Source organism: Magallana gigas, chromosome 3 (genome assembly GCF_963853765.1).
Source record: "Magallana gigas chromosome 3, xbMagGiga1.1, whole genome shotgun sequence".
In the NCBI taxonomy this organism is placed as follows: domain Eukaryota; kingdom Metazoa; phylum Mollusca; class Bivalvia; order Ostreida; family Ostreidae; genus Magallana; species Magallana gigas.
Window position 1 is genome coordinate 38604318 of NC_088855.1, and position 23236 is coordinate 38627553.

Here is a 23236-nt window from a genome sequence, read left to right on the forward strand (position 1 = left end):
ATATAATGAAACAAGTCAAAATAACATTCTATTTTTAAAAGTTTTAGGCACAAATTAGAATTTGTGAAGTCTCTTACTGCATTCAGACTGTTTTGCATGGAATTTCTTTTGCATTTCAGGGGTGATGATTTAGGCAATTTATTGAAGAGAGTCAACTCATTAAAACTAGAGGCTGGAGTTTGATGACTAAACATGTATCATTGCAACAATAGACATTTTGAAAATTGTGACTTGGAGTTGCTTCCCATGCACTGCAGTTGGCAGGACCAGAAAATAAAGACAACTCAGAAATCTGGTGCATATGTATTTGTTATATGTGATTTTGTTGTTAAATAAATAAACACTACTTAAAAATATATTTATTTTGGTCTAAATTGTAGAGTTGATACAACAAGTTATCACAACATGCATAGAAATGCATATTATGAAAGGACATGGATTTACAGTAATATTCTAAAATTTGGTCTACTGAGTATTTTTAATTTGAAATGTTAGCCATGATTTCACAGCCTCCTGGATTTCATCCTCAGAGAGAAGTTTGAAGTGTTGTAAACCAATGAGCAGCTCTTGTCTTGCATTTCCTGCAAAGCTGTTAGAAAGGAATGCTGGGAGTCCTCTGTACCCATCACCCATTGTAAACAGTGGAGGGCGTATCACCCCTAGTGTCTGTTCATGAAAAAGAAAAAAATTATTTTGGATCATTTTGCAGGACATCAAATTTGTATTTGTGGACAATTAATTGATCTGGCAAAAATCATGGAATGTGATGCATGTTTAAAAGGAAAATATAAGTTAAAAGTTTTTAAAAACGATCTATTCATTAAGTGGTCAAACTTGTTTTTACCTCTGATCCATAATCTGGAGCCTTCAGATTTCCTAGTTCAATTTCTTGAAACTGACTCAAAGTGATTTCTTTCCCATAAAAATGTAAAACAAGATTTTTGTCACTGTTCACAAATGAAACCACATGGTCACTGTCTGACAATTTCAATATGTTTAAATCCAGACCAATTTCTTCCACCATTTCCCTATTGGCAGATTCTAGAGGGTGTTCACCTGGATCGACCAATCCTCCTGGGAATCCCAGCAAACCATCAAACCGCATCTGCATCTAAGTAAATGTATTAAGGCACTCTGATAGAGTTTTTTATATAATTAGTTTGTATGTCAAAGCACTTAAAATATTTTAAATGTAGACAAACATGGTTTCATGATGTTGTTATATAAGAGCTCAGGCACATGGCAATTTTTATTTATAGTAAGATAATTTCTAATTATCTTACTGTATTTAAATAAGAAATGTTTCAACATCAGAAGCCTTTGGTTAAGAATTACAAATCACAAATTCTCCCAAGCAATGAACACTTAATAGACATGTACATGTATAGATTTTGCAAACCAAACTTAGTATCTTTGAAATTTCTTTTTTTCATATTCATGATAAATAACTGACAATTTTATAATTATTTCATTTATCAACTACAGAAAGATAATAATAACCCATAATGATGGGTAAAAATATTACCAACACTGTCCCCCGTGTGTTGTACAAATCCCATAGAATAGCATCATTTCTGGCAAACAACATGGAATGTGAAGCATGTTTGGATGAAGAATACTTGTCTGATAAAGCTTCTTCATATGATATAATATTGAAATCCTCCTTTTTGTCCCCAGCTCGTCCATATGCCTCGTAGGCTTGCAACTGTCCCCATCCAATGTCAGCCATTTGAAATTATGACAATTTTGATATCTGAAAGAAGATTGATATTTATTTATCAGTGCTAACTAATCTTTTGAATTTTGTTAGATAAATTAGTAGACAGGAGATTGTGAATTTTCCATTATGTTTACAAACTGTTTTAAAAGTTGAAAACACTCCAAGACCACCAAAGAATGTGGCATGTAAATGTGTAAAGTAATTCATGATTAAATAAATATAATCAGCATTCCAATATTTGGGATACCCATTAAAAACCACTGGGGCATTAAACTATTTGGGGTGCTCATGCATGGGGCAATATGATTTTGAGGCAAAGTGACCAGCACCTCATTCTCAATCAGGGACTTCAATCCAGAGCCTCTGGTGCATTGTGCCAGCACTCTATAACCCAATTTAGACTCGATATGTTGAATGACAGTCACACTGCACCTGTCAAACTAGTGGTATCAAATATACCCTTTTAAATGAATCCAAACCGTAATACATAACATTTTTACGACATCATTTACTTTATAAGCCATTAAAATCGCCCTTTATCGTTGTTTTAAAAAATGTGTATCATATGTACTTTTTTTTATATACATACGATACACATTTTTTAAAACGACGATAGAGGACGATTTTAACGGCTGATTTTATTTCGATACCATAGAACATATATTGAATGACCATTTATGTATAGTTTTTTATTCGGGAAAAAATTGTTATAAATTTCGGTGTCTGACAACCGAGCCCCTGTGCTAGTGATTACAGTTGCAGTGCACATGGGCTCGTGTAGAAAAAAACATCGTTAAAAAAGTGGGTAACTCTGAGTAAAAAGAGTTTTCTTCCGTCGGAGGTAAAAGCTGGTAAACATTCGATGGGGGTTTTTTTAACACAAAGCCCTTGTGGTTTGTAAACATGTATGTACCATAACCAATTTCAAAAGCTGATATCAAGTTGGTTAAGGAAATCCTGAAAATATTGTTCGATAAATAAATGGGAAAACAAACCGTTCAATACTTGTTGTGAAGTGACAGGTTGTCGTTTCAACACAGGAAACAGCTGATATGTATATAACTTTAAAAATCGAAATGGATACTTGTAGCCAAAATAATTCCGAATAGTAATAAACTGAACGATATAAAAAGCAAAAACTAAAAAAAAAAAAAAATTTCCGATGGGGGGGGGGGGTGTTAAATCATCTGCATGTGTTGACTGTAGAGCGCAGAGACCATAGCGACATTAATATTTTTTGATAGTATTGGACAATTCCCCAGCAACCAATATTGAATTAACAAACGTGCATTGTACCTATAAACACAACTTTATATTTGAGGATGTATGATCGTTTTCTGGAGGGTTTTCAATAGAGTATTGTTTAAATATTTTAATAAAAAAGAAAACGCTCTCTTTGACTCAAACACCAGCTTCTGCAGGCCTATCAATCAAACCGAGCTACGTTGACACAGTATTGAAACTGAATAATTTTAACATTTTTAAACTTATCAATAAAGTGACCGCTTTTGTGGAAACCACTTTAATAAATCAATTATAAAAAGTGAATGAAAATTCATCCTTAAATAAAAGAGTCTATATAGACCTATTTATACCAGGGACGTATATACTAAGTGTATACGTCCCTGATTTATACCTAATATTTGCAATTTAGAACAGTAAATTTTCGATATATTGTCATAAAAAACTGTGCAGCATAATTTGGAAACCTATATCTGTTGTGTTTACACAGTAAAAGCAGAATATTGACTTGCATTCTGAAATATATACGATAAACGATGTGAACACGCCAAAAAATAATATTTATTTTTTTGATACACTTGAAATTATAATAGAACCTTTTTAACAAGAGTTTGGACTTTGGGTAGTTCTGTCAAACAGCAATGTGACGTAGGCCTGTCTATTTCATTGTCAGCCACTCAGCCATGGCTCTCTGAAATCAACAAGATTTGTCTGGCTTTTGAGTCATTTTTAACTTGTTTTGAGGCAAGAATGAGATAGCTACGTCCTACTGAAAGTCCAAGGTCTTGTTAAAATGGTTCTAGTTCGTTTTCATTACTCCAAGAGCGGGGTATCTAACGCCTTGTGCGCCCCTGTCCAAATTTGAATGAACCAAACTTAAAAAAAAATGACCCATTTAATAAATTAATGCACTTAAACATTACATTTATTTTAAGTCATTTATAATGAATTCATATGAAATCTCTCTCCAGTTGTTATCTAGATATCCTCTAGATTAATTAAAGGTGCCTGCTACAGCCAATGTTACATATCCATAAAACACCATTATAAAAAAAAAAAAACTTCTTCGGTACATATTTAATTTAAAAAAAAAAAGTACCGTAGGCGTATATGTACATGTGTACACATGTATTGTAAAATGAACACATTCCTAGCTTATGTAAGTAAACGCTTTAAACATAAAGAATATATTTAAAGTAAGTCTTTTTATGTCACCAACCAATGTGTACATATCTCTGACAAGTTAATGTTGTTAATTTGTTAATGTCCAGGCATGGGATCAACACAGTCTGGTCCAAAGCTACTTAGCTAAACAACCCGAGGATTACAAGTGATAACGGTCAATAATTGCGTTCTCGTGGACTCAGGTAGCCACACAGGTGAGCTGTGTCAGTCAATTCTGGGCAATGCAGGTACCCGTGTTGCTGCTTTGTGGCTTCGTCCAAGGTTTGTGTCGTCTTTATTTCCCCAAATATTTGACAATCAAGTATACCAAACACTTCCAGTTCAGTGTCGTCAATTTGTTAATACAGCGATGTCCAGTTGTATTGGCAGTATTGTCCCTCTGCCTTGAACTTTAACTTTGCGTTTTGTTAATTTCAAGTCTACTTCTTAAAGTGGCATGGTCACGATGTTGGTCAAATTTTATTTTGTTGTTTTTTTTATTATTTACAATGCTTTAGGAATGCGTTTTTAATGATTAAATGAAATTTGAGAATCAGTCGTAGAAATATAAGCAAGATACAGAGCTTGCAATTCTTTGTCATACAAACAAGGCTCGTGCCCTGTTTTTGTTTACATAGACTCAATATACCTGTAAAAAAAATTCAACCTGATTTGCCTATCTTTTTATTCATTTTAAGCATAAATAAGCAGTTTCTAACGTTAAACACATTCATTTTAGGTCTAAAACTAGAATTTTCACTTCAACATCCAAAATGTAAAAAAAAGCTTTGTTTACATAGCAAAGCTTTTCATATTGTAAGCTCTATATAACTTGCTTATACATCATCGAATGACACTCAGATTTTGGTTGCCTATTAAAAATGCCTTACTGAAGCATTGTAAACATTAAAATCGGAAATATAATTTTTGACCAAACCGTGACCATGCCCCTTTAAATGTGCAACCTTTTTCTCAACAAATGGTTGTAGACTGGACATCAATGACCCCCCTTTCATATTATTGGGTTTTTTTAATTTTCAGTTTAAATCTGCATCTGCGCAGTTCTAAGTGATAAAAAAAGCATTGTTCTGTACTCTTGTGCGCATTTGCATTCAAACAATATGTAAAACCTCATATTTATTGTTTTTGAATCTTTTGACCACAGTTTGGGTCAGCTTTGGCATAAATCAGTGCATCAGTTCAAGAAATGTTTACATTTTTGGTCCTCATATGTACAAGGTGGTCGGATACCCCCTTAAAGAAATTAAATGAAAAAGTAAGAAAATAACAAATACTAACGACCACAAGGTGTATCCAAAACATTGACAAATGATTAGAAATGATTGCACGTATGTCGTTTGAGGACAAAGGTCGCGAAAATGATGAATCAAGGGAGGATTTGATTCATTTTCATTGGAGTGGGGGTGGATGGGGGCTTAAGTATCATTTCATGTATAAATGATAAATATCTGACGTTTACCTAGCTTTTTTTTTTTTTTTTTTTACCGATTTTGATAATTTACTTGCCAGGAAAAAGTCATATATATCAGCAGATTATTAGCAGTTATATATTGCAGCTATCCCTGTTGTTTATTACTGTTCTATAAAGGTGTTTATTTCTATCCTATAAAGGCGTGTTCAGCGGACTATGGAGTAACACTAACTGTCCGCGGGGTAAGGCGACTATTGTCCATCTGTTTGAGTGGAAGTGGAAGGATGTGGCAACAGAATGTGAGCAGACCCTGGGTTCTGCTGGCTTCTGTGGGGTACAGGTAAGTTAATTCACATGGACAATTGTTTTATATACATGTACACGTATACTGAAAAAAATACCTGTACTGTGGAGAGGGACCCCAGGGTTATACATGTAACTTGAAATCCAGATAGTATGCATGAAACTAAGGTTATGTTAATGTTCACGTTCCTGACAACGGATTCATGCAAACGCACTTACAAGAGAGAGAGAGAGAGAGAGAGAGAGAGAGAGAGAGAGAGAGAGAGAGAGAGAGAGAGAGAGAGAGAGAGAGAGAGAGAGAGAGAGAGAGAGAGAGAGAGAGAGAGAGAGAGAACTGGTGTAAAAACAATCAATTGTAATTTGTAAAGATATACCTCTTTTGAGATGACATAAATCTGTTCAATTACAGTGGTAGTAAATATTTGATAAAACGGGCTTCAGGAATTGGAAGTTATCAACAAAAATGAACCATAACACCCTCTTTTGTCAAAAGACGATTGTTGCTCATTGAATGTAGAACTGAATTTAAAATTCTGACGAAATGACCAAATTATTAACTGCATTTCAACGTTTAGCATGCAGTACAGGACCACATATACTCTTATTGCAACACTAAAGGACTAGGGGATTCATCTTGACAATAACTACAGTCAGGCAAGTTAACAAATTTAATATTGAGCTATATATACAAACCCTTCTTTCATTGCATGTTTGTCTTTCAGATTTCCCCACCCCATGAGAACAGAATCGTCAGTCTCCCTCCCCGCCCGTGGTTTGAGCGCTACCAACCCGTCTCTTACAAACTGGTGACTAGAAGCGGTGGCGAGGGAGAGTTCAGAGATATGGTGGAACGCTGCAACAAGGCAGGCGTCAGGTACTTGTAGATGTAGGGCAATACCACGAGTATTGTGATGAAACAGAAATGATATTATACGTTGCAAATTTTCAATCCAAGAGATTTTAAAATATATGCAATTTCTTTGCATAGTCAGCTTTAAAAAAAACCCTTTATTCAATGGAAAGCAAGGTTTGTTTTATATGATGAATTCTTTACTTAAGAGTGTACGCTGATGTGACTTTGAACCACATGGCGGAGGTTGGGTCCAGCGGTTTGGGGACGGGCGGTTCGTTCTACGTGGACCCTCAGTACCCGATGGTCCAGTTATCTTACAGTGATTTCAACGACGCCAGAAACTGTTCCACCAAAGACCTGACAGCCCACAACTACAAGAACAAGACAGAGGTACGCAACTGTCGTCTGCAGGCTCTGAACGACTTGAAAATATTCACTGAACGCGTTCGAAAGGTCCAGTTAGACTTCTTGAACAAGCTAATAGATATCGGTGTTGCTGGTTTTCGAATAGACGCCGCTAAACACATGTGGCCATCGGAACTAGAACAATTGTACCTTCAGTTACATCATTTGAACAATAGGTATTTTCCTTTTGATACACGGCCCTTTATTCTTCACGAGGATCTGGTTATTGACACGGTTGGGCTGCCGTCTGATGTAGCAGAGTATACCAAGAACGCCAAGGTCACCAGTTATGAATATGGGTATCTCATTGCAAAAATATTTCAGTAAGTGCAAATTCGGGACATCAATATTATTTAACAACTATGCGTACTGAATTCTATAAATTTCTTCTGTGTCTACCTAATATTGATGACTATACAATGCAAAAACCGGACTGGATAATCTTAACAAAGATGGATGATTTTAAAATAAATTTGTTTTTAAATTCGAGAAGTAAACTTTATTTCCTCACTTTTTAACATTATAGAGGCAACAACGCAAATCTAAGAATATTGAATGGTTTAGAAAGAACACGCGGATGGCCAGCATCAGCGGATACCATGGTTTTCATTGACGATAGCGCTAGTCAGCGGGGGTATGGGCCAGGTACATGTGCATCCCACGCTGTATTCGTTAGAGACTTTATAATACGTCATAAAAACTATTTATTATCAGCCAATTACTTCTTTATGAATAAATACCGGACACGTTTTTTAACTGTAACGGGCCTCGCACTCTCTGATTAATTTTCATACGTCCATCATTTGCCATTTTTTCTGTAGAGAAGGTACTGTCTAGTTTTAACGATCCCCGTCTGTATAAAATGGCTACAGTGTTTATGATGGCGTACCCGTACGGCACTACACGACTGATGAGCAGCTACTACTGGCCGAAGAAGATGGTTAACGGGACCGACGTCAACTCCTGGATGGGACCCCCGACGTCTGTAGACATGTCCACGCTCAGTGTGTTTGAGGGCGACAGTTCAGAATGCAAGAATGGATGGGCAAGTACAGAGCTTATATTGCATGCAATTGTATATGATAATTATGTCAAATTTTTAATTGGTAAATGAGACGTAGGTATTTGTACTTATCAATCTTTAACTACTTTGAATAATTTGTCAAAAGAACAATTTTAACTAGTAGACTGATTGTTCTCGAACAATTAGAGGTCTTTCCACCTTAATGTTTTTGATAACTCGCTAGATTGCTAAAAAAAAATATACAAAAAATTCTTATACCTATAATATATATTGTACTTTAAAATGGGAAAACCACAAACCCATCAGTGATTTTAAAAAAAAAAATTTTATTTCAAGTCATTTAAGAATTCCATGTTGTTTTTTGTAAACATCTCTGAATTTTTTTGCATTTACTCTGTACAAAACCGAACCTAGTGAATATTCTTTACACAAGCACATAAACAGAAATCCTAATAATAGAAGAGTGTGTTCTAGAGGCTAGCTATCTTTGAATTGAATCCAATATGAATTGGTTTTTACACTCTTCTATTGTTAGGTTTTCTGCTTATATGCATGTGTAAAGAAGTCTCTATGATAAGTAATAAAAAAAAGTTGGAAGTGGTTTTACCAAAGTTTCAATACTTTCAGGGAGAATAACTGCTAGGAGGGGACCTCAGATCCTTTCGTAGCATAGATTGAAAAACCCTCTAATTGCACTTAAGACATTGGTAAAAGTTCCAAGTCTCTATCTCTTATGGTTTCAGAAGAGTAGCGATAACAAGCATTTCCTTCTCAAAGGGCAATAATTCTGGGAGTTTTTTGACACAGGGTCAATTGGTACCATAACTTTTAATGAGCAATTACATAAAGTTTAAATTGTTAGGATAACCCTAAAAACAAAAAAGTGACTCCGAGGTAAATAGAAAAAGAAGAAGAAGAAAAAAAAACATAAAGAAAACAAGAGGTCTTTCACTTGAAAGGTGGAAAGACCTAAATATTAACAATACATTGTTTTCCTTCATGATTCATGAATGTGGATGATGAAGGTAGCGATCATTGTAGAAAAATATTCTGCAATGATCGTTACCTTCATAACCTGCAGAAATCATCAAAGAAAGCAGTTTATTGTTTAAGTAAAAATTAATGTGTTCTTTATTTATAGGTCTGCGAGCATCGTTGGAGGCCAATGAAAAACATGGGAGGATTCCGAAATAATGTCGGTGAAGCCAATTTAAAGAACTGGTGGAGCAATGACCAAAGACAATTTGCTTTTGCAAGACAAGGAAAAGGTTTTGTCGTGATAAATGCAGGAAAATCACAACTTTCCTTGGTGATATCGACAAGTTTGCCGAAAGGCACATATTGTGACGTTATTTCCGGGGACTATATGAACGGTGTTTGTACTGGAAAGACTGTCTATGTAAATGATATTGGACAAGCTAATTTTAGAATAAATTCTCAACAGCAAGAGCCGATGATTGCGATACACGTGGGTAAGAAAACATTTCAAGAACAAGTATTTAATACTTTCAAAATTTTATGTATTGAAAGATTATTGAAATATGAATATTTTTATTCAATATGGTTTTATCATATTACAGGTGCTATGCTGAAGAGGTCTGATGAACAAATCTCGAAACAACAATTTTCAAACGTTTTCCCCGGAATAATAGGAAGAAGATAAAACGAAGCTTTTGTTTCAAATAAATCATCTTAGTTATTGTTGCATTTCATTACTTTCAATTTGAGGAAAGAAAATTATGCGAGTGGCAAAGTTGCAATGTGGGTGTCAGGTAGTCCAAAATATCTAACGTTTTCTTGGTCTTTTTAATGATTTGATATTTTACTTAGGGTGTTACGTAATAAACAGGACAAACATTAAAAAAAATATATTAAATTTATTTCAGTATATGTATTTGAACTGACGGGGATCAATTTTTTGAGTGGATTGAAGAATATAAACATTAAATATGAATATTTGTTCATGTTCTTGATTGGAAAGGTGGGCGAGTAACCATTTCCAGATTATAGATCGATTTGAAAACCCTTATTGAACCACATCAAACATATCTTATGTCTACATCCACAAATCACTATTTTTTTGGAAGATTTTCTATCTATGCAAATCTGAGGTAATATCTATTACTTTGAACATAAAAGTGGTTAAATAATATCTGGACAATGGTCGGTGATATTGACATTTGACAGAATTTAGAAACAGCACCTAAAAATGAGTGCAATACAGCAAAACACGCTCCTCTTCTTGAAGAAAGAGAAGACAGACAGAGAAGAAAGAAAAAGACGTGACTGGAGTATATTTATTATCATAAGTTTTATGACTGACCTTTTCAAAGATAGTCCGGACAAATCTAGACGCTTGAGAGCTCTCGATTTGTTTTCAAATTTCCAGTGTTTGACATTCACCCATGTCACTTGAATTTTACCGCTGTTTGAAATTTGGCTCACATTTCTCAAAATTATATGTCTTTCGATTTCTGGTCGACACTATAGCATTGAATGATTCATTTTTGACGTCGTCGTGTCAATAACTGCCGTCAGGTGAGCAGACAAATTGAATAACGCGCGTTATCATTCAATGCTTATATTTACATTCCCTTACTGAAGAAATCAATTGTTTACTTAAATAAATCGATATAAAGTGCAGATCACGGAGGGAGTGAATAAGTAACAGCAGGAACAGCTGTTTTGGAAAACCGGTTTAAACTGGTTTTCAGATAGACTGTTGAGATGAGATCGACGAGCATGAAAATATAATCCATGATAAATAACTCTTGAAATGGTGCTTTAAACAATAAAGTCAACTTTTTTGTTGAATAATTATAAAACATGGTGTTTTTACAACATTCATGAAATACATTTTTTAACAAATAACATAGAAATCACTGTTTGAGAACTACTTATGTAAATTACTCGTAAATTCATACGCAGTGAATAGGTGTTGCATTTAGAGGCATTTAACCGTCACGGAATTTAATGGAAAAACACAGTAGAATGTAAATATATGGAGGTATCTGATCCGAGAATTTGTTGGTTTCTTGCTGTGTTGCTATCTTTAGCAGACGACAGTTGGTTTCTTGCTGTCCTGCATCTTTAGCAGACGACAGTTGGTTTCTTGCTGTGTTGCCATCTTTAGCATACGACAAAGGTCCCAAAGAGCATACACTTCTTTGTTAAGTACCTGCAACAAACACCTTAATAAATTATATACAATATTTCCTTCCGAAGAAAACATTCAGAAACTTGATAATTTATGTTTCAAATTGTCGTAAGAATTCATGTAAATGATACATAAATGCCAAGAAAGATCACAATTCTTTAAACTGATCATAAAGAGTAAGGAATGTCTAACAATATTGAGTTATTCTTGTACTACGTGTGTAAAACATTTTTGTGTGGACAGTATCCATAAGTAATTTGTAAACCCTGATTTGATAAACGGCTACCTATCCATAGAAATGGGGTATTTCATATGCATTATTTTGCACACCAAAAAAATGACTAATAAGTTCAACAGCTGGTATTTTTCGTAAAAATTACCAAAAATCAAAATCCAAAAAATATGCTCATCTCTGGTATATGTACAATAACAATTGATCTGTAAATCGAAAAACATTTATCTTGAAAAGTGTAGGAGTTTTCCGTAAAATAGGAGTAACTTAAATGCAATACTATGCAAAATAATGATCAAGTTCAACAGATGGTATTTTTGCATAAATTATCGAAATTCAAAATGCAAGACTTAGTATTACGCATATCTCTGATCAGACCCAACCTAACTTTAGTATACCCCAACTAAACCTTTGGTTTACTTTCGGCGTCGCTCGGACTTTACTCTTGGTTTGCTAGAGCAGACTCAGAGTTACAAATGTAGCTCGAGTAAACCATGTACAATTTATCTGCAAAAAAACCTCCTATCTTGAAAACTGTAGGAATAGTTATCCGTTCAATAGGAATACTTTTTTGGCAGCCGCCGCCTGTCATTTTTACCATTTCAATAACCAGATTTATTCTTTGGAAAAATCTGTTTATTGAAATGATAAAAATGGTTAACAATTAAAATATAATATTTTAACATTCCAATTTCGAGGACAGAATTCGACAACTATAACGCCAAGCAGTTTCATTTACATAACTCTCGCACCCCACAAACCCCCAAAAATAAAACAACACACACAAAGAGCTCACATATCTTGATACAACTACCAACCTTCAAAAGAAATATAAAAGTACATGTACCTTAACTGTAACTATTGATAAAAACAAGCCATCTCGTTTCTGTTGCTTTATCAAACTGATTGAGAACGTCCTAGATAGAAATTGAACGTTACAAAAACATGTCGATATCTAATAATACGTTACACCTTTTACTTTTATTAGGACGTCCTTATTTTATCTTTGACGGTCAGAGATTAGCCAATTTCCAGGATTTGTCGACCAGAGTGATGCAATATCTAGATACATATGAGGACGTGTACACTGACTTTTGTTCAGATGGGAACATAATCCTCATAAATTTTAGTAATTTCGTGATTTGCAATAATTCTTAATCATACACAATGATACAGAAAAAATCTACTATAATTAAACTACTAATTATAATACTGACCTCTACAAACATGTTGATTATTGAGAGTCAAAATGTGTACATGACAATCAGAGAATCTAAATTTTTGTAAAGGACAATGCTTTTTTATTTGCATCATACATGTACCTATAAACAAAACATTTTAACATTTGCCTTTGGCTTATAGAATTAAAATGAAATGTACTTTACAATTCCAAAAATGGCATATCTATACAAAACGGAAAAAGAGAGAATTCGGACAATTTTACTCCAAGCAATCAATATACCTGGTAGAAGTCAATTCTAAATCCAAATATATTTATACAACCCTTCTTCTAAATTATTTAATATAAATTCAATATCTCAAAATAAAAATAATATTCAGTCACACCAAAAATATCCCAAGATATCCCTCCTCTATTTTGTCAGATTAGAAACACGACTTACTATAAACAGACACAAGAGTACTTTGATAATTGTGCTGAAATATTATTATAAATATAAATATATAAAGTTTTCCAAAATTACCAAAAAAGCCGTTAACAATCATCAAAAAGGTGGAATACCCTTGGACAGAGCATGAACCACAATGCATGAAACCAACCCCCCCCCCCCCCCCCCCCCCGAAAAAAAAAGTATTTATCAACTTTCAAAGAAGTGAAGATACCTTTGTTCAAAACAAGCTATCCTGTTTCTGACGATGTATCAAACCGAGCGTCCTAGATAGCAATTGAACGTTACAGAGAACATGTCAATATCTACATTTATCTTTGTTATTAGGACGTCCTAATTTTATTTTTGGCTATCAAAGAAATGTAGTTCCCTCAGGCACGTTAGCATCGTTTCTAAAAGTGGGATTCCAACTCCATGATACTTCAAATTTAAGAAAAATGTCTGCTACGAAAATAGGAATTGCTACGTGCTTGTTTCTAATATGTCGGTCAAACAACATTTAACTTTGAAAACAATTATAAGAGGACACCCACTCGCAACAGATTGGATCTTAATGAACTATGATTTATCTCTTTGATTTCTTAAAAATCTTAAACTGACAGCGTTAACGTTTCGTTTGATATAATTGTGCAGGTATTTATTTGTTGTGTATGAGCAAGGTACATGTATACGGTGTCTGTCAAAATGAAAGGTAATATTTAATGAGTACAAAATACAAAATGCATGCATTGATTCATTAAAACCTATATTGAAACGTTGGATATGATAATAATTATTATTAGTATGTATTGTTACTTGAATTGGTGTATTATTTCACACTTTTAATTAAAATGTTGCATATCATATTGTGTGATCAATCAAAATTGAGCTTTGCTAAAGGCAAGGACTTTATGAAGCCAATCTAGCAGGGGAAAAAAATTGTCGGAAAAGCCGGATAAATCGCGATTTCACGAGTTCATCCATACTTATATGAATACCTGAATATAATCAGTTATTAATCTATTTATGCAAGAATTTGCCGTTCCTTCTTTGCAATCAACTTATTACATTGTACATGACAAAAGTACTCGAAATGTCCAGTGGTATTAAAATTATACATAACCTACGTACATGTAATCCATTTTATATCCACCAAGCATACCTAGGAAACATTTACCCGACAATGAATTATATATATATTACATTCATATACGATTACCATGGAGAAAGTAAAGTTTTTTTTTCTACCAGGTGTAAATCTTAAGCATAACAAATATAAAAATACTTAAATTAATTATCTAAGAGCATCGATTACAGCATCATAAAATGTAATTGTTATTCTGACAAATTTCGTGATTGTTGATCGCTCATCAGGTATATTCATGTACGTATATAGATTAAACCCTTTCTTTCTTTCTTTTTTCCTTTTTTGCGTTTTTACAAAAACCTGCTTATGGGGAAACCAATGAACCCCCTTCATATTCCGATTTTTAAATCTTCAAAATAAGTCTGTAGCTGCGTAGTTCGACAGCTGTTCTGAGTGATAAAAAAGGCATTGTCCTGTTCTTGTATGCACACTTTTCAGTGACATGTAGAACTTCTTATTTATTGCTTTTATATCTTTTGGTAACATTTTGGGCAGTTTCGAGCAGAAACAAGCCAGTTCAAGAAATGTTTACATTCTTATTCTCAAATGTAGAAGATGGCCGCACACCCCCCTTAAAGATACATAAGCATGCAAGTGAAATACAATTAAAATCAAAATCTGGCAAAAAATTAACGATTTTTTTTTTGGTCATTCTACGGAATGAATGTAGTTTGGGCACAGAGGTATTTATGATTATCGAAAATTAACGCTGAAACTTTAGACAGAGTATAGCACAAAATTTAAAAATAAATGACTCAGTAAGTTATAATTTAAATTAATTCATATTTTGTATGTAAAACACGAACATTTACAAAAACTTTAAAGGTTGCTCTGAGTTAGCATTATGTGTGTTCCTTCTTTAAATCATATTTTTCAATTAAAATAAAATCTTAATTAACGAAATAAAATATCAAAATCAGCAGCATAATTACGTTGTTAACAAACATAATGGGTCAACATCGGACAGATAAGGAGGTGAAAGGGCTATATATTCACTGACCGTTCTGTCGTAGCTTAAACATAACATTAGAACCATGATTCTCCAAGTCGCCACCCTCTTAGGTCTCTTGGCCTCACCGAGCCTCGCTCTGATCGGCAAGTGTTCCCAGCCTGCATCAGACAGAACGTCCATCTACGATTTTACTCTACCCAACATTTTCAAAACTGGCTCCATCAATTTCGCGGATCTTCGCGGCAAGGTGGTTCTGGTGGTGAATGTAGCCACCTACTGTGATCACACCCCACAGTTCCTGGGACTAAACGCCCTCCAGAAGGAGTTTGGTGCTGATCTCCAGATTATTGGGGTTCCCACCGACCAGTTCCACTATGTAAGTACATGTATATTGTATTTGTATCAAGTACACATTCCGAAGAGAGAAATAAGGTACTTGTTTACATACATACGTCTACAAAACGTTCTCCTTTTTCATAAATGCGCTGTCATGTGTTCTTTTTGGATCGCAAATATAAAGCAATTAATTTTTTCTAATTTTTAATGCATAAGATATGCCATTTTAGGAAGAACCAGGCGCAAACGGAACTGAAATTATGAATGGACTAAAATATGTCAGACCTGGAAATGGATTTGTCCCAGCATTCCCACTTTCGGACAAAACGGAAGTAAATGGTCTTCACGAACACAAACTGTTTACCTATTTGAAAGTAAGAACCATTTATGTAGATGTAATGCGATAACTAAACAGTAAATTCAAATAACAGTCAAAACATTATTTAGCTCAGGTATCAATTTGTGCATATTCAGACAGAAGAGCTCTGATATTTAAATTTAACTTGTTAAATGTACAATTTGAATTTTGATAAAATGTAACATCTTTCTTTTATTTAATTAAATATTTGTATTATAACTTGATTGGTGTAACACTGTTGTTTTTATACATCAAGAATCTGATTTCACATGTTTATTTGTCTGAACTCTATTTGTTTATTCATTTGGACTTTAAACAAATTTAAGAGAAGTCGGTTTTTTTTATATAGAAATACTGTGAACCAACTGATGAACTCTTTTACCCGGGTCTGACATATCAGGGCAACAAGGTTCACGACATCCGCTGGAACTTCGAGAAAATTCTGGTCGACAAGACCGGAAAAGCTGTTAAGAGGTACAATGTATACGTACTTCCGGCAGATCTCCGAGACGACATCCGGGCAGAAATCCAGAAGAGTGACATAAAACAAGGATTTCCAGTTCTGGGGTCTTTCTTGGGTTAATTGATATTCTTATTGATATGATCAATAGTTTAATTGTCTGGTGAATATATGTGTTACAATACAGTGGCGTAGCTACCTTTTAATTTACTGTATTCAAAAAAAAAGGTAGGAGGTCTGGGGGCCGCCTTAAGGCCCCCAGCGGGTTTAGGGCAGAGGCCTGGTGGGGGCCCCTGGAAGCTCCTGGATTTTATGTTATTTAAATGACAAAACAGCCTTAAAAATATGACATTTTTTAAGTATTATGATTCCAATAAATATGAACAAAAGTTGCTGAATTCCGAGACAAACATTATTTACTTGGTACTCTTCGAATATTTTCTTTAAAATTTCAAGACCCCCGATGCTCTTGGATTTTAGGTTTTAGCTTTTAGATTTACGGGCTTTTGATGATGAGATATTGTCTCAAAATGTTACAATTTTACATACTGTATGTGTAAGGGAAATATTGAATTTCAAAAGAATGTGTAATTATATATGAAACACTGATACCCCAACGGAAACCAACTGCATATGACTAAAGATAATAAGCGTTTTGAAACAGGTCTATTATTCAAACCGTAACATACTTACCTAAATGACAAATTTTTGATCAAGTTTATCACAAAGTATTGTGACTTTGTCAAAATTTTAATCACACGACCGCTGACTTTAAATTACATGTAAGTATAGACTGACGGTATTTTCCGGAATCGTAGTAATTGCATGCATTGGTTTACGATGATAACTGAATACTAAATATGCAGATTATAATTCAGTGGAGTCTCAATACGATTTGTTTACGTGCAAACAATAGGAAACTCAAATCATAAGACCCATGCTTTGCAAAATTTTGTGTATTCATTTGCGTTTTTGCGTAAAGGGCGCTACGCCACTGCAATACGAAATAAAATATCTGAATGTGACATGTATAATATCAATTCAGTTGTCTCTCTATTCTGATGAATTTTAAATTATAATTATTTTACAGTAAAAACGATAATGACACGTGACTTGAAGTCGACTTTTTATATAACGTCGTTAGATTGCATTCTACAGAGTAGTGTATATACATGTACTTAGTCTCCACTAGATGAGAAAAATTATATGTCAAATGACGTATAGTGTTAGGACACAGGTGGGGTTTTCACTTACAGACAATGAAAATAATGTACATGAATCATATCGCTAATTATATCTGTATTGTATAATCATGAAAAAGTAATGAAAATATAAACCAAATTATGAATCATTGTTTTTTATGGGGATATCAATACGAGTCGGTCTAGTCATCCAATCTTTATGGCATTATGGTATGGGGATTTGATCACGTATAAGATATCCCCAAAAGCCAAAGGATGATTTCTAATTCCTAGATATCAATGCTAAGACAACTTCAAAGAAGGTAAAACACCATTTGATGATGCAAATAATTTATTAGAAGTCTGAAGAACCTGAGCTTAAGTTTTCATTTAATCAATTTTAATTAATTTTACACTGCTCTGAGTAAACGGGTTTCTAGGCTGTTCTAAAATATTGAGACTGGATATATCAGCTTCATCTTGTAAAGTTGTAAACAACTTTATAAACTCAACTCGATTTCTGAAAAAAAAGTAACATAAAAATTTAATATATATATTTTGAAACTTTATAGTTGATGTTTATGTATGCCTTTGAGTGTACCGTAACAAATGCATTTATTTATCAAGTCTACTCTTTTTACTTTTGATTTTAATTCACAATATATAACTATTTCTTTATGGCTTCATAAATTACATTTATACTACTATATTAAAATAATTATAGACTCGAATTTTTTGGCTTTAATACCGAAAAATCGGAAGTGTACTGTCTTTTGTTTTATACATTATAAACATCATTGGTACTTGAAGATAACCAATTTGTTTTTATTTTTTCTCAATCAAGCTTCGCAAATTAATAATTAACGAAAATTCTTTTGAAAAATCCGGAAATCATCTGGATTTTTTGGATTTTACATTACATTCACGCTAAATCACGGGAGGCTTTTTAGTTTATGTTTCCACAATATCACATTTGCATGGATAAACTCAGTAACGATATCACAAATACATGTAAATTTTCATTGAAAATTTGCTTTATATTCTGTTCATCAAAGGAAACACGGGAGATAACTGTAACTCAGTACATTTAAGGTATCCCACTCCTCAATGTTGTTGTATCAAGATTTTCTTAAGAAGTATATCATTGAAATCTGTAGACAAAACATACTTAAAAAATACAAAGATAATGGGAGGTCAGTATCCATCCCTCTGAGTTATGGCCTATTTAATTTGACCTTTTCGCACCTAAAATTCAATTTCATCCTGATTAGGATTTGTTGTCAGTATTTTTGATTAAGCAAACCTATTTCTATAAATATTATTTTTAATTATGCACAATGGTCACACTGAATAGAGGGATTACGAAAAATAATTGTACGAAGCTGCATAAATTTTTTTGTGACCTTTCTGCACTTAAAATAGACAATTTCTATAATAGTTACAATTTGATTTGAAATAAAAACTTTTTGAATATCAAGAATTTTATAAGATTAATCCAGTTTGCCTAGATATGTATTAAGTATCATTTTGACATAATATAACATGGGGGTCAGTGATGTCAAATTTTAGATATAGGGCTTCAAAGATAAAATTCTCGCAAAATTTGGCTTTAAAAAATTCAGACATGTTCTATATATTTGCATGATTTTATGCTAAACGGCAATCACATTCTCAAGATTTGATTTTGTACATGTCACACAGAACCTATAAAATATGTTACAAACCTATCAAATGTTAAAAATGTGAATAATGAATAAAGTATAATAAAAAGAAAAGTATATTGAAAATACATAAAATTGCTTGTTTCTGTCATTTTCGTCTAAAAAACCTTCCGCACGAAAAAATAGTTCCCCAAAAAACTTGTTTGTTTCTTGAATTCAAATGGATTTTCTTTATGAATGTTGTGTAAATATGAAATAATAATCTATCTGTGATGATTAAATAAATAAAATCATATTCATTTTAAATATAATGATCATCTGCGCAATGAAATCAAAACATGAGGAGTGAGATACCTTAATATGAAAAATCTCTAGAGTTTCGAATGTCAATATGGTGTGTAAAAGCAAGTAAAACACATTGGTGAAAAAGTGTTGAATCAGGGACGGAACGATTCTGCAATTTTTTGCTACATTATTGGTATATGGGAGGCATTTTAACTGGGGCGATGGCCTGTCCCGAGACACAGTTAGATTATTCTAACTAAGTAGAGTGTAGTGAAATTAATAGCATTAGCTTGGTTTATATGCAAATGTCAACAATACGGTGTGTTGATGTATCTATTTCGTAAATGTCCGATAGCATATGCAATGTCAACCCGTGCACGCACGGGTCAAAGTCTAGTTTTTTTTAAAAAGAGTTGTCTGAACTCCTGACAATAACCAGTACGGCCCCTCAGATACAGAAATGTCATTAAATAAGCATTTGATTCATATCCCCCTGTGTTCTAATTAATCTTGGCTGACATTTTTGTGAACAGATATACAGTATACATGTATATCATACATGCAGGGATTTAAAGACCACGTGGTGTCAGCATGGTGACCCCATTATCACAATGGACACGATTTTACTTTCACTGATTGTTGGATTGTTGATTCTATTTTGCCTATATTTTCGGAAGAATCGAAATCTACCACCAGGCCCATATCCCATTCCTTTTATAGGCAATCTAATTCTGTTCAAGAAAGATCAACGCGGTTACAAAGCTTACACAAAGCTTTCGGAAAAATACGGGAACATCTACACTCTTCATTGCGGATCTACTCTTATTATAATTCTAAATGGATATGATGCAATTAACGAAGCTTTCGTGAAACAAGCCGATGTTTTTACTGACAGACCTCAGCTGTTTGTACCTCTTATTGGTGTGTCCAAGGGAACAGGTATATTTAATTTATTACAATTTAAGACTGAATGTCAGTGGCTATTTTTTAGATCAAACAAATCTATATAAAATGAAGAGCTTTGTATAATGATATAGAAAAATAAATTTTCAGATTCTAAAGTTTTGATATTTAGACATTGTTCTATATTAAATTATAATTGATGACTAAATGATTCGTCTTAATTTAAAAAAAAAAAAGAAAGATCCGATGGGTAATTCGATTTCCATCCAGCCTTCTTAATAATATTTTTGTTATACTTGAACACTATTAGATCCTTTTAAAAACTACACGCAGTAACTGCTCTTCAATGTATGTTATACTGCATTTAAAAATATGTTTTTTCTACGAATAAAACTTCCTAGTATTTATTTGTTTTTTAAGGATTGACATACAATAGTGACAGGCCATGGAAAATTCTCAGACGATTCGCGCTACAGGCTCTCAGAGATTTTGGGGTAGGGAAGAAGTCGCTGGAGGAAAAGGTTCAAGAGGAAGTCAACGTTGTCATGGAAACACTAACCAACAGCAAAGGACAACCAATCCGTGTCAAACCGCTTCTATTATCGGCGGCCACGAACATCATATGCAACGTCATGTTTGGGGCAAGGTTCATAGAATTTTAATTTATCGTATATAACAAACGTTAAAACATTGTGCAGTTCTCAGTTTGTAAATGATTACGTTGTTCCAGGTTTCAGTACACTGACGACCGTTTCAATGAGTTGACGGACGTTCTTGAATCCATTTTCCGGCTGAACGCTCCCTTTGCAAAAGAAAATTTCTTTCCTTTCACAAGGAACCTATCTGGAGGAAAAGAGGTAAATTAAAAAAAAAAATCCCACAAAATATTTCTCATGTTGTCGTTCATAGATTTTTTAAAAACTCTTTCATAATGCTTTTAAAAAAAGACGTTTTTCTTGATAAGACTGATAACTTATTTTACCTCCAGTCTCAGAGTGATCAAATTGTTACATCGAAGGTTAAAAGTAACACTGTGTTTTAATTCTGTAGCTTATCAGCAAAAGAAGTGCCGCCATAGAAAAAGTCAAGAAATATTTAGCCGTAACAATAAAAGAACATGAGGAGAGTTTCGATCACGATAATATAAGAGATTTCATAGACTTGTACATCAAAGCATCACGTGATCAAACGGACCCTGAGATATTTACTGGTACAGTCCGTACAATATTTTCATGAAAAATATTGAAATATTTGTCACGTTCATTGAACATATTTCCAGTTTTCCTTAAGCTTTAATGAAAATGTTGCAGAGGCCAACGTTTACAAGGTTATCGTGGACCTATTTCTGGCAGGAGGAGAGACCACTGGAACTAGTTTAGACTGGTCCCTACTCTACATGATAACGTATCCAGAGATACAATCCAAGTGTCAAGATGAAATTGATCACGTATGTTGCAAACACAAAAAGAACATATAATTATTTATTGGTAGATAAGGGTGTCTGATGATATTTCTGGAACCTACAATATTTACCTAATGATAGATTTCACTGTTTAATTTTCTTTATCAGGTTGTTGGGAAAAACAGACCTGTTGGTTTAGAGGACAAAGGAAGAATGCCATATCTAGAGGCCACACTTTTGGAAATCCAAAGAATGGCAAATACCTGTTAGAAATGTTTTGAATATCCTTTAGTCGCCATAATTTCAACAAGTATAGGTCTATATATGTTCTTTTCCCATTCTGTTGTATTGTTCCATTTTCAGTAACGTTTTCCTTACCACATGTTGCGAAAAAAGACACTAAGCTCCAAGGCTTTGACATTCCTAAAGACGCAATAATCATCGCCAATCTGTACTCGGCGCACATTGACGAAAAGTATTGGAAAGATCCCGAGAAGTTCATACCCGAGCGATTTCTAAACGAAGATGGTTCTCTCAGACGAAGGGATGCTTTCATTCCATTTTCAGCAGGTATTTTTTCCTTTGACTTCTGAATATTTGCCTATCCAAACATTTTTACTGAAAGACCCTATCTTTCATTAAATAACAGTGTTTAGCTTATAAAATCATGTTTTGAAATTTTAGGTAGTTCGGATGGCTAATTTGTTGACCATCCAGACTCCTTAACCAACCAAACATCTTATGTTTTACATTAAGGAAGTACAAGTTTGTTTATTCTCTCTTTAGGTCCCCGTTTTTGTATTGGAGAACCTCTCGCAAGGATGGAATTATTTTTGTTTTTTACCAACCTGCTGCAAAGATTTCGGTTTTCAATGGAAGATAAAGAGAATCCACCGTCATTGGATGGAGTCCAGGCCCTTACATTAACGCCACTTCCATACCGTTTGGTGGCGCTGTCGCGTTAGACATTGCATAATCAAGTATAAATCAATGTGAATTATTGTAAATTCAAGCATCTGGACACAAACTTTATCAATTTATTATTTTTCTAGTGTGTTGATATGATTCTACGATGTAAATACCAAAATATAATCATACTGTATCCATTTATTATCTTTTTTCATTTTGAAAAATATTCAGAACATATCTTCCATCCATTTTATGAATGGTTGTTTAAAAGTAATAAACTAAAAAAATGCACGTGTGGTTTTTTTTAACTCTAATCGTTGAATTAAATTCGTGCATTTCATTGTTTAGTTGACCTTTGAAAACTATTGTACTCTAAAGTTTGGCCCCTTCTTTATAATCTTACTAAAACAAGGGGCCCATGGACTTACCTGAGCAACAGTTTTTGTATCTTTCTATAACAAAGTTTTTAAAAGAGAAACTCTTCATAGAAATATTGTAAAACT

The 23236-nt window shown here is 33.7% G+C and overlaps 5 protein-coding genes across 7 annotated transcripts in view; 4 read left to right on the top strand and 1 right to left on the bottom strand.

Annotated features, from left to right (window-relative positions):
- Window positions 1–356, top strand: part of LOC105324858 (nucleoporin 88) — a 22087-nt gene extending 21731 nt beyond the window's left edge. Inside the window, exon 15 of the mRNA XM_011424071.4 lies at window positions 120–356. Within this exon, the coding sequence (XP_011422373.3) occupies window positions 120–183 (64 nt within the window). The 3' untranslated portion in view covers window positions 184–356. The remainder of the gene's footprint in view (window positions 1–119) is intronic.
- Window positions 351–10599, bottom strand: LOC109618305 (U8 snoRNA-decapping enzyme). Of its 3 annotated transcripts, none has more exons than XM_034481452.2 (4): window positions 10467–10599; window positions 1526–1753; window positions 845–1111; window positions 351–666 (listed from the first exon to the last, which is right to left on the bottom strand). In XM_034481452.2, the coding sequence occupies exons 2-4, from the start codon at window positions 1727–1729 to the stop codon at window positions 466–468; spliced, it is 672 nt and encodes a 223-aa protein (XP_034337343.2). In that variant the 5' UTR covers window positions 1730–1753; window positions 10467–10599; the 3' UTR covers window positions 351–465. The 3 variants fall into 3 exon arrangements, with proteins under 3 accessions (XP_034337343.2, XP_019921284.3, XP_034337344.2); XM_020065725.3 differs by lacking the exon at window positions 10467–10599 and adding an exon at window positions 2716–2780; XM_034481453.2 differs by lacking the exon at window positions 10467–10599 and adding an exon at window positions 2726–2757.
- On the top strand, window positions 4199–9843 carry LOC105324872 (alpha-amylase). The gene is made up of 8 exons (XM_034481451.2): window positions 4199–4408; window positions 5759–5898; window positions 6584–6735; window positions 6921–7442; window positions 7646–7764; window positions 7941–8164; window positions 9285–9615; window positions 9724–9843. The coding sequence occupies exons 1-8, from the start codon at window positions 4369–4371 to the stop codon at window positions 9804–9806; spliced, it is 1611 nt and encodes a 536-aa protein (XP_034337342.2). The 5' UTR covers window positions 4199–4368; the 3' UTR covers window positions 9807–9843.
- A 4691-nt stretch (window positions 10600–15290) lies between the features above and the next one.
- Window positions 15291–16571, top strand: LOC105324859 (glutathione peroxidase). Its single transcript, XM_011424073.4, has 3 exons — window positions 15291–15614; window positions 15805–15948; window positions 16282–16571. The coding sequence occupies exons 1-3, from the start codon at window positions 15321–15323 to the stop codon at window positions 16513–16515; spliced, it is 672 nt and encodes a 223-aa protein (XP_011422375.3). The 5' UTR covers window positions 15291–15320; the 3' UTR covers window positions 16516–16571.
- A 3408-nt stretch (window positions 16572–19979) lies between these two features.
- LOC105324861 (cytochrome P450 2J6) lies at window positions 19980–23024 on the top strand. The gene is made up of 8 exons (XM_011424075.4): window positions 19980–20458; window positions 20843–21068; window positions 21153–21279; window positions 21473–21632; window positions 21733–21869; window positions 21993–22089; window positions 22188–22394; window positions 22611–23024. The coding sequence occupies exons 1-8, from the start codon at window positions 20131–20133 to the stop codon at window positions 22787–22789; spliced, it is 1461 nt and encodes a 486-aa protein (XP_011422377.3). The 5' UTR covers window positions 19980–20130; the 3' UTR covers window positions 22790–23024.
- Window positions 23025–23236: the final 212 nt, after the last annotated feature.

Excerpts from the sequence above, each read along its gene's own strand:
- LOC105324859 (XM_011424073.4), top strand. The coding sequence starts at position 15,321 with ATGATTCTCCAAGTCGCCACCCTCTTAGGTCTCTTGGCCTCACCGAGC. Across the intron at positions 15,615-15,804 it reads CCACCGACCAGTTCCACTAT|GAAGAACCAGGCGCAAACGG; the intron begins GTAAGTACATGT and ends ATGCCATTTTAG. Across the intron at positions 15,949-16,281 it reads AACTGTTTACCTATTTGAAA|AAATACTGTGAACCAACTGA; the intron begins GTAAGAACCATT and ends TTTTTTATATAG.
- LOC105324861 (XM_011424075.4), top strand. The coding sequence starts at position 20,131 with ATGGACACGATTTTACTTTCACTGATTGTTGGATTGTTGATTCTATTT. Across the intron at positions 21,870-21,992 it reads GTCAAGATGAAATTGATCAC|GTTGTTGGGAAAAACAGACC; the intron begins GTATGTTGCAAA and ends TTTCTTTATCAG. Across the intron at positions 22,395-22,610 it reads TTTCATTCCATTTTCAGCAG|GTCCCCGTTTTTGTATTGGA; the intron begins GTATTTTTTCCT and ends TTCTCTCTTTAG.
- LOC109618305 (XM_034481452.2), bottom strand. The coding sequence starts at position 1,729 with ATGGCTGACATTGGATGGGGACAGTTGCAAGCCTACGAGGCATATGGA. Across the intron at positions 1,112-1,525 it reads ACACACGGGGGACAGTGTTG|ATGCAGATGCGGTTTGATGG; the intron begins GTAATATTTTTA and ends ACATTTACTTAG. Across the intron at positions 667-844 it reads CTCCAGATTATGGATCAGAG|ACACTAGGGGTGATACGCCC; the intron begins GTAAAAACAAGT and ends TTTCATGAACAG.
- LOC105324872 (XM_034481451.2), top strand. The coding sequence starts at position 4,369 with ATGCAGGTACCCGTGTTGCTGCTTTGTGGCTTCGTCCAAG. Across the intron at positions 7,443-7,645 it reads CTCATTGCAAAAATATTTCA|AGGCAACAACGCAAATCTAA; the intron begins GTAAGTGCAAAT and ends TTAACATTATAG. Across the intron at positions 9,616-9,723 it reads GATGATTGCGATACACGTGG|GTGCTATGCTGAAGAGGTCT; the intron begins GTAAGAAAACAT and ends ATCATATTACAG.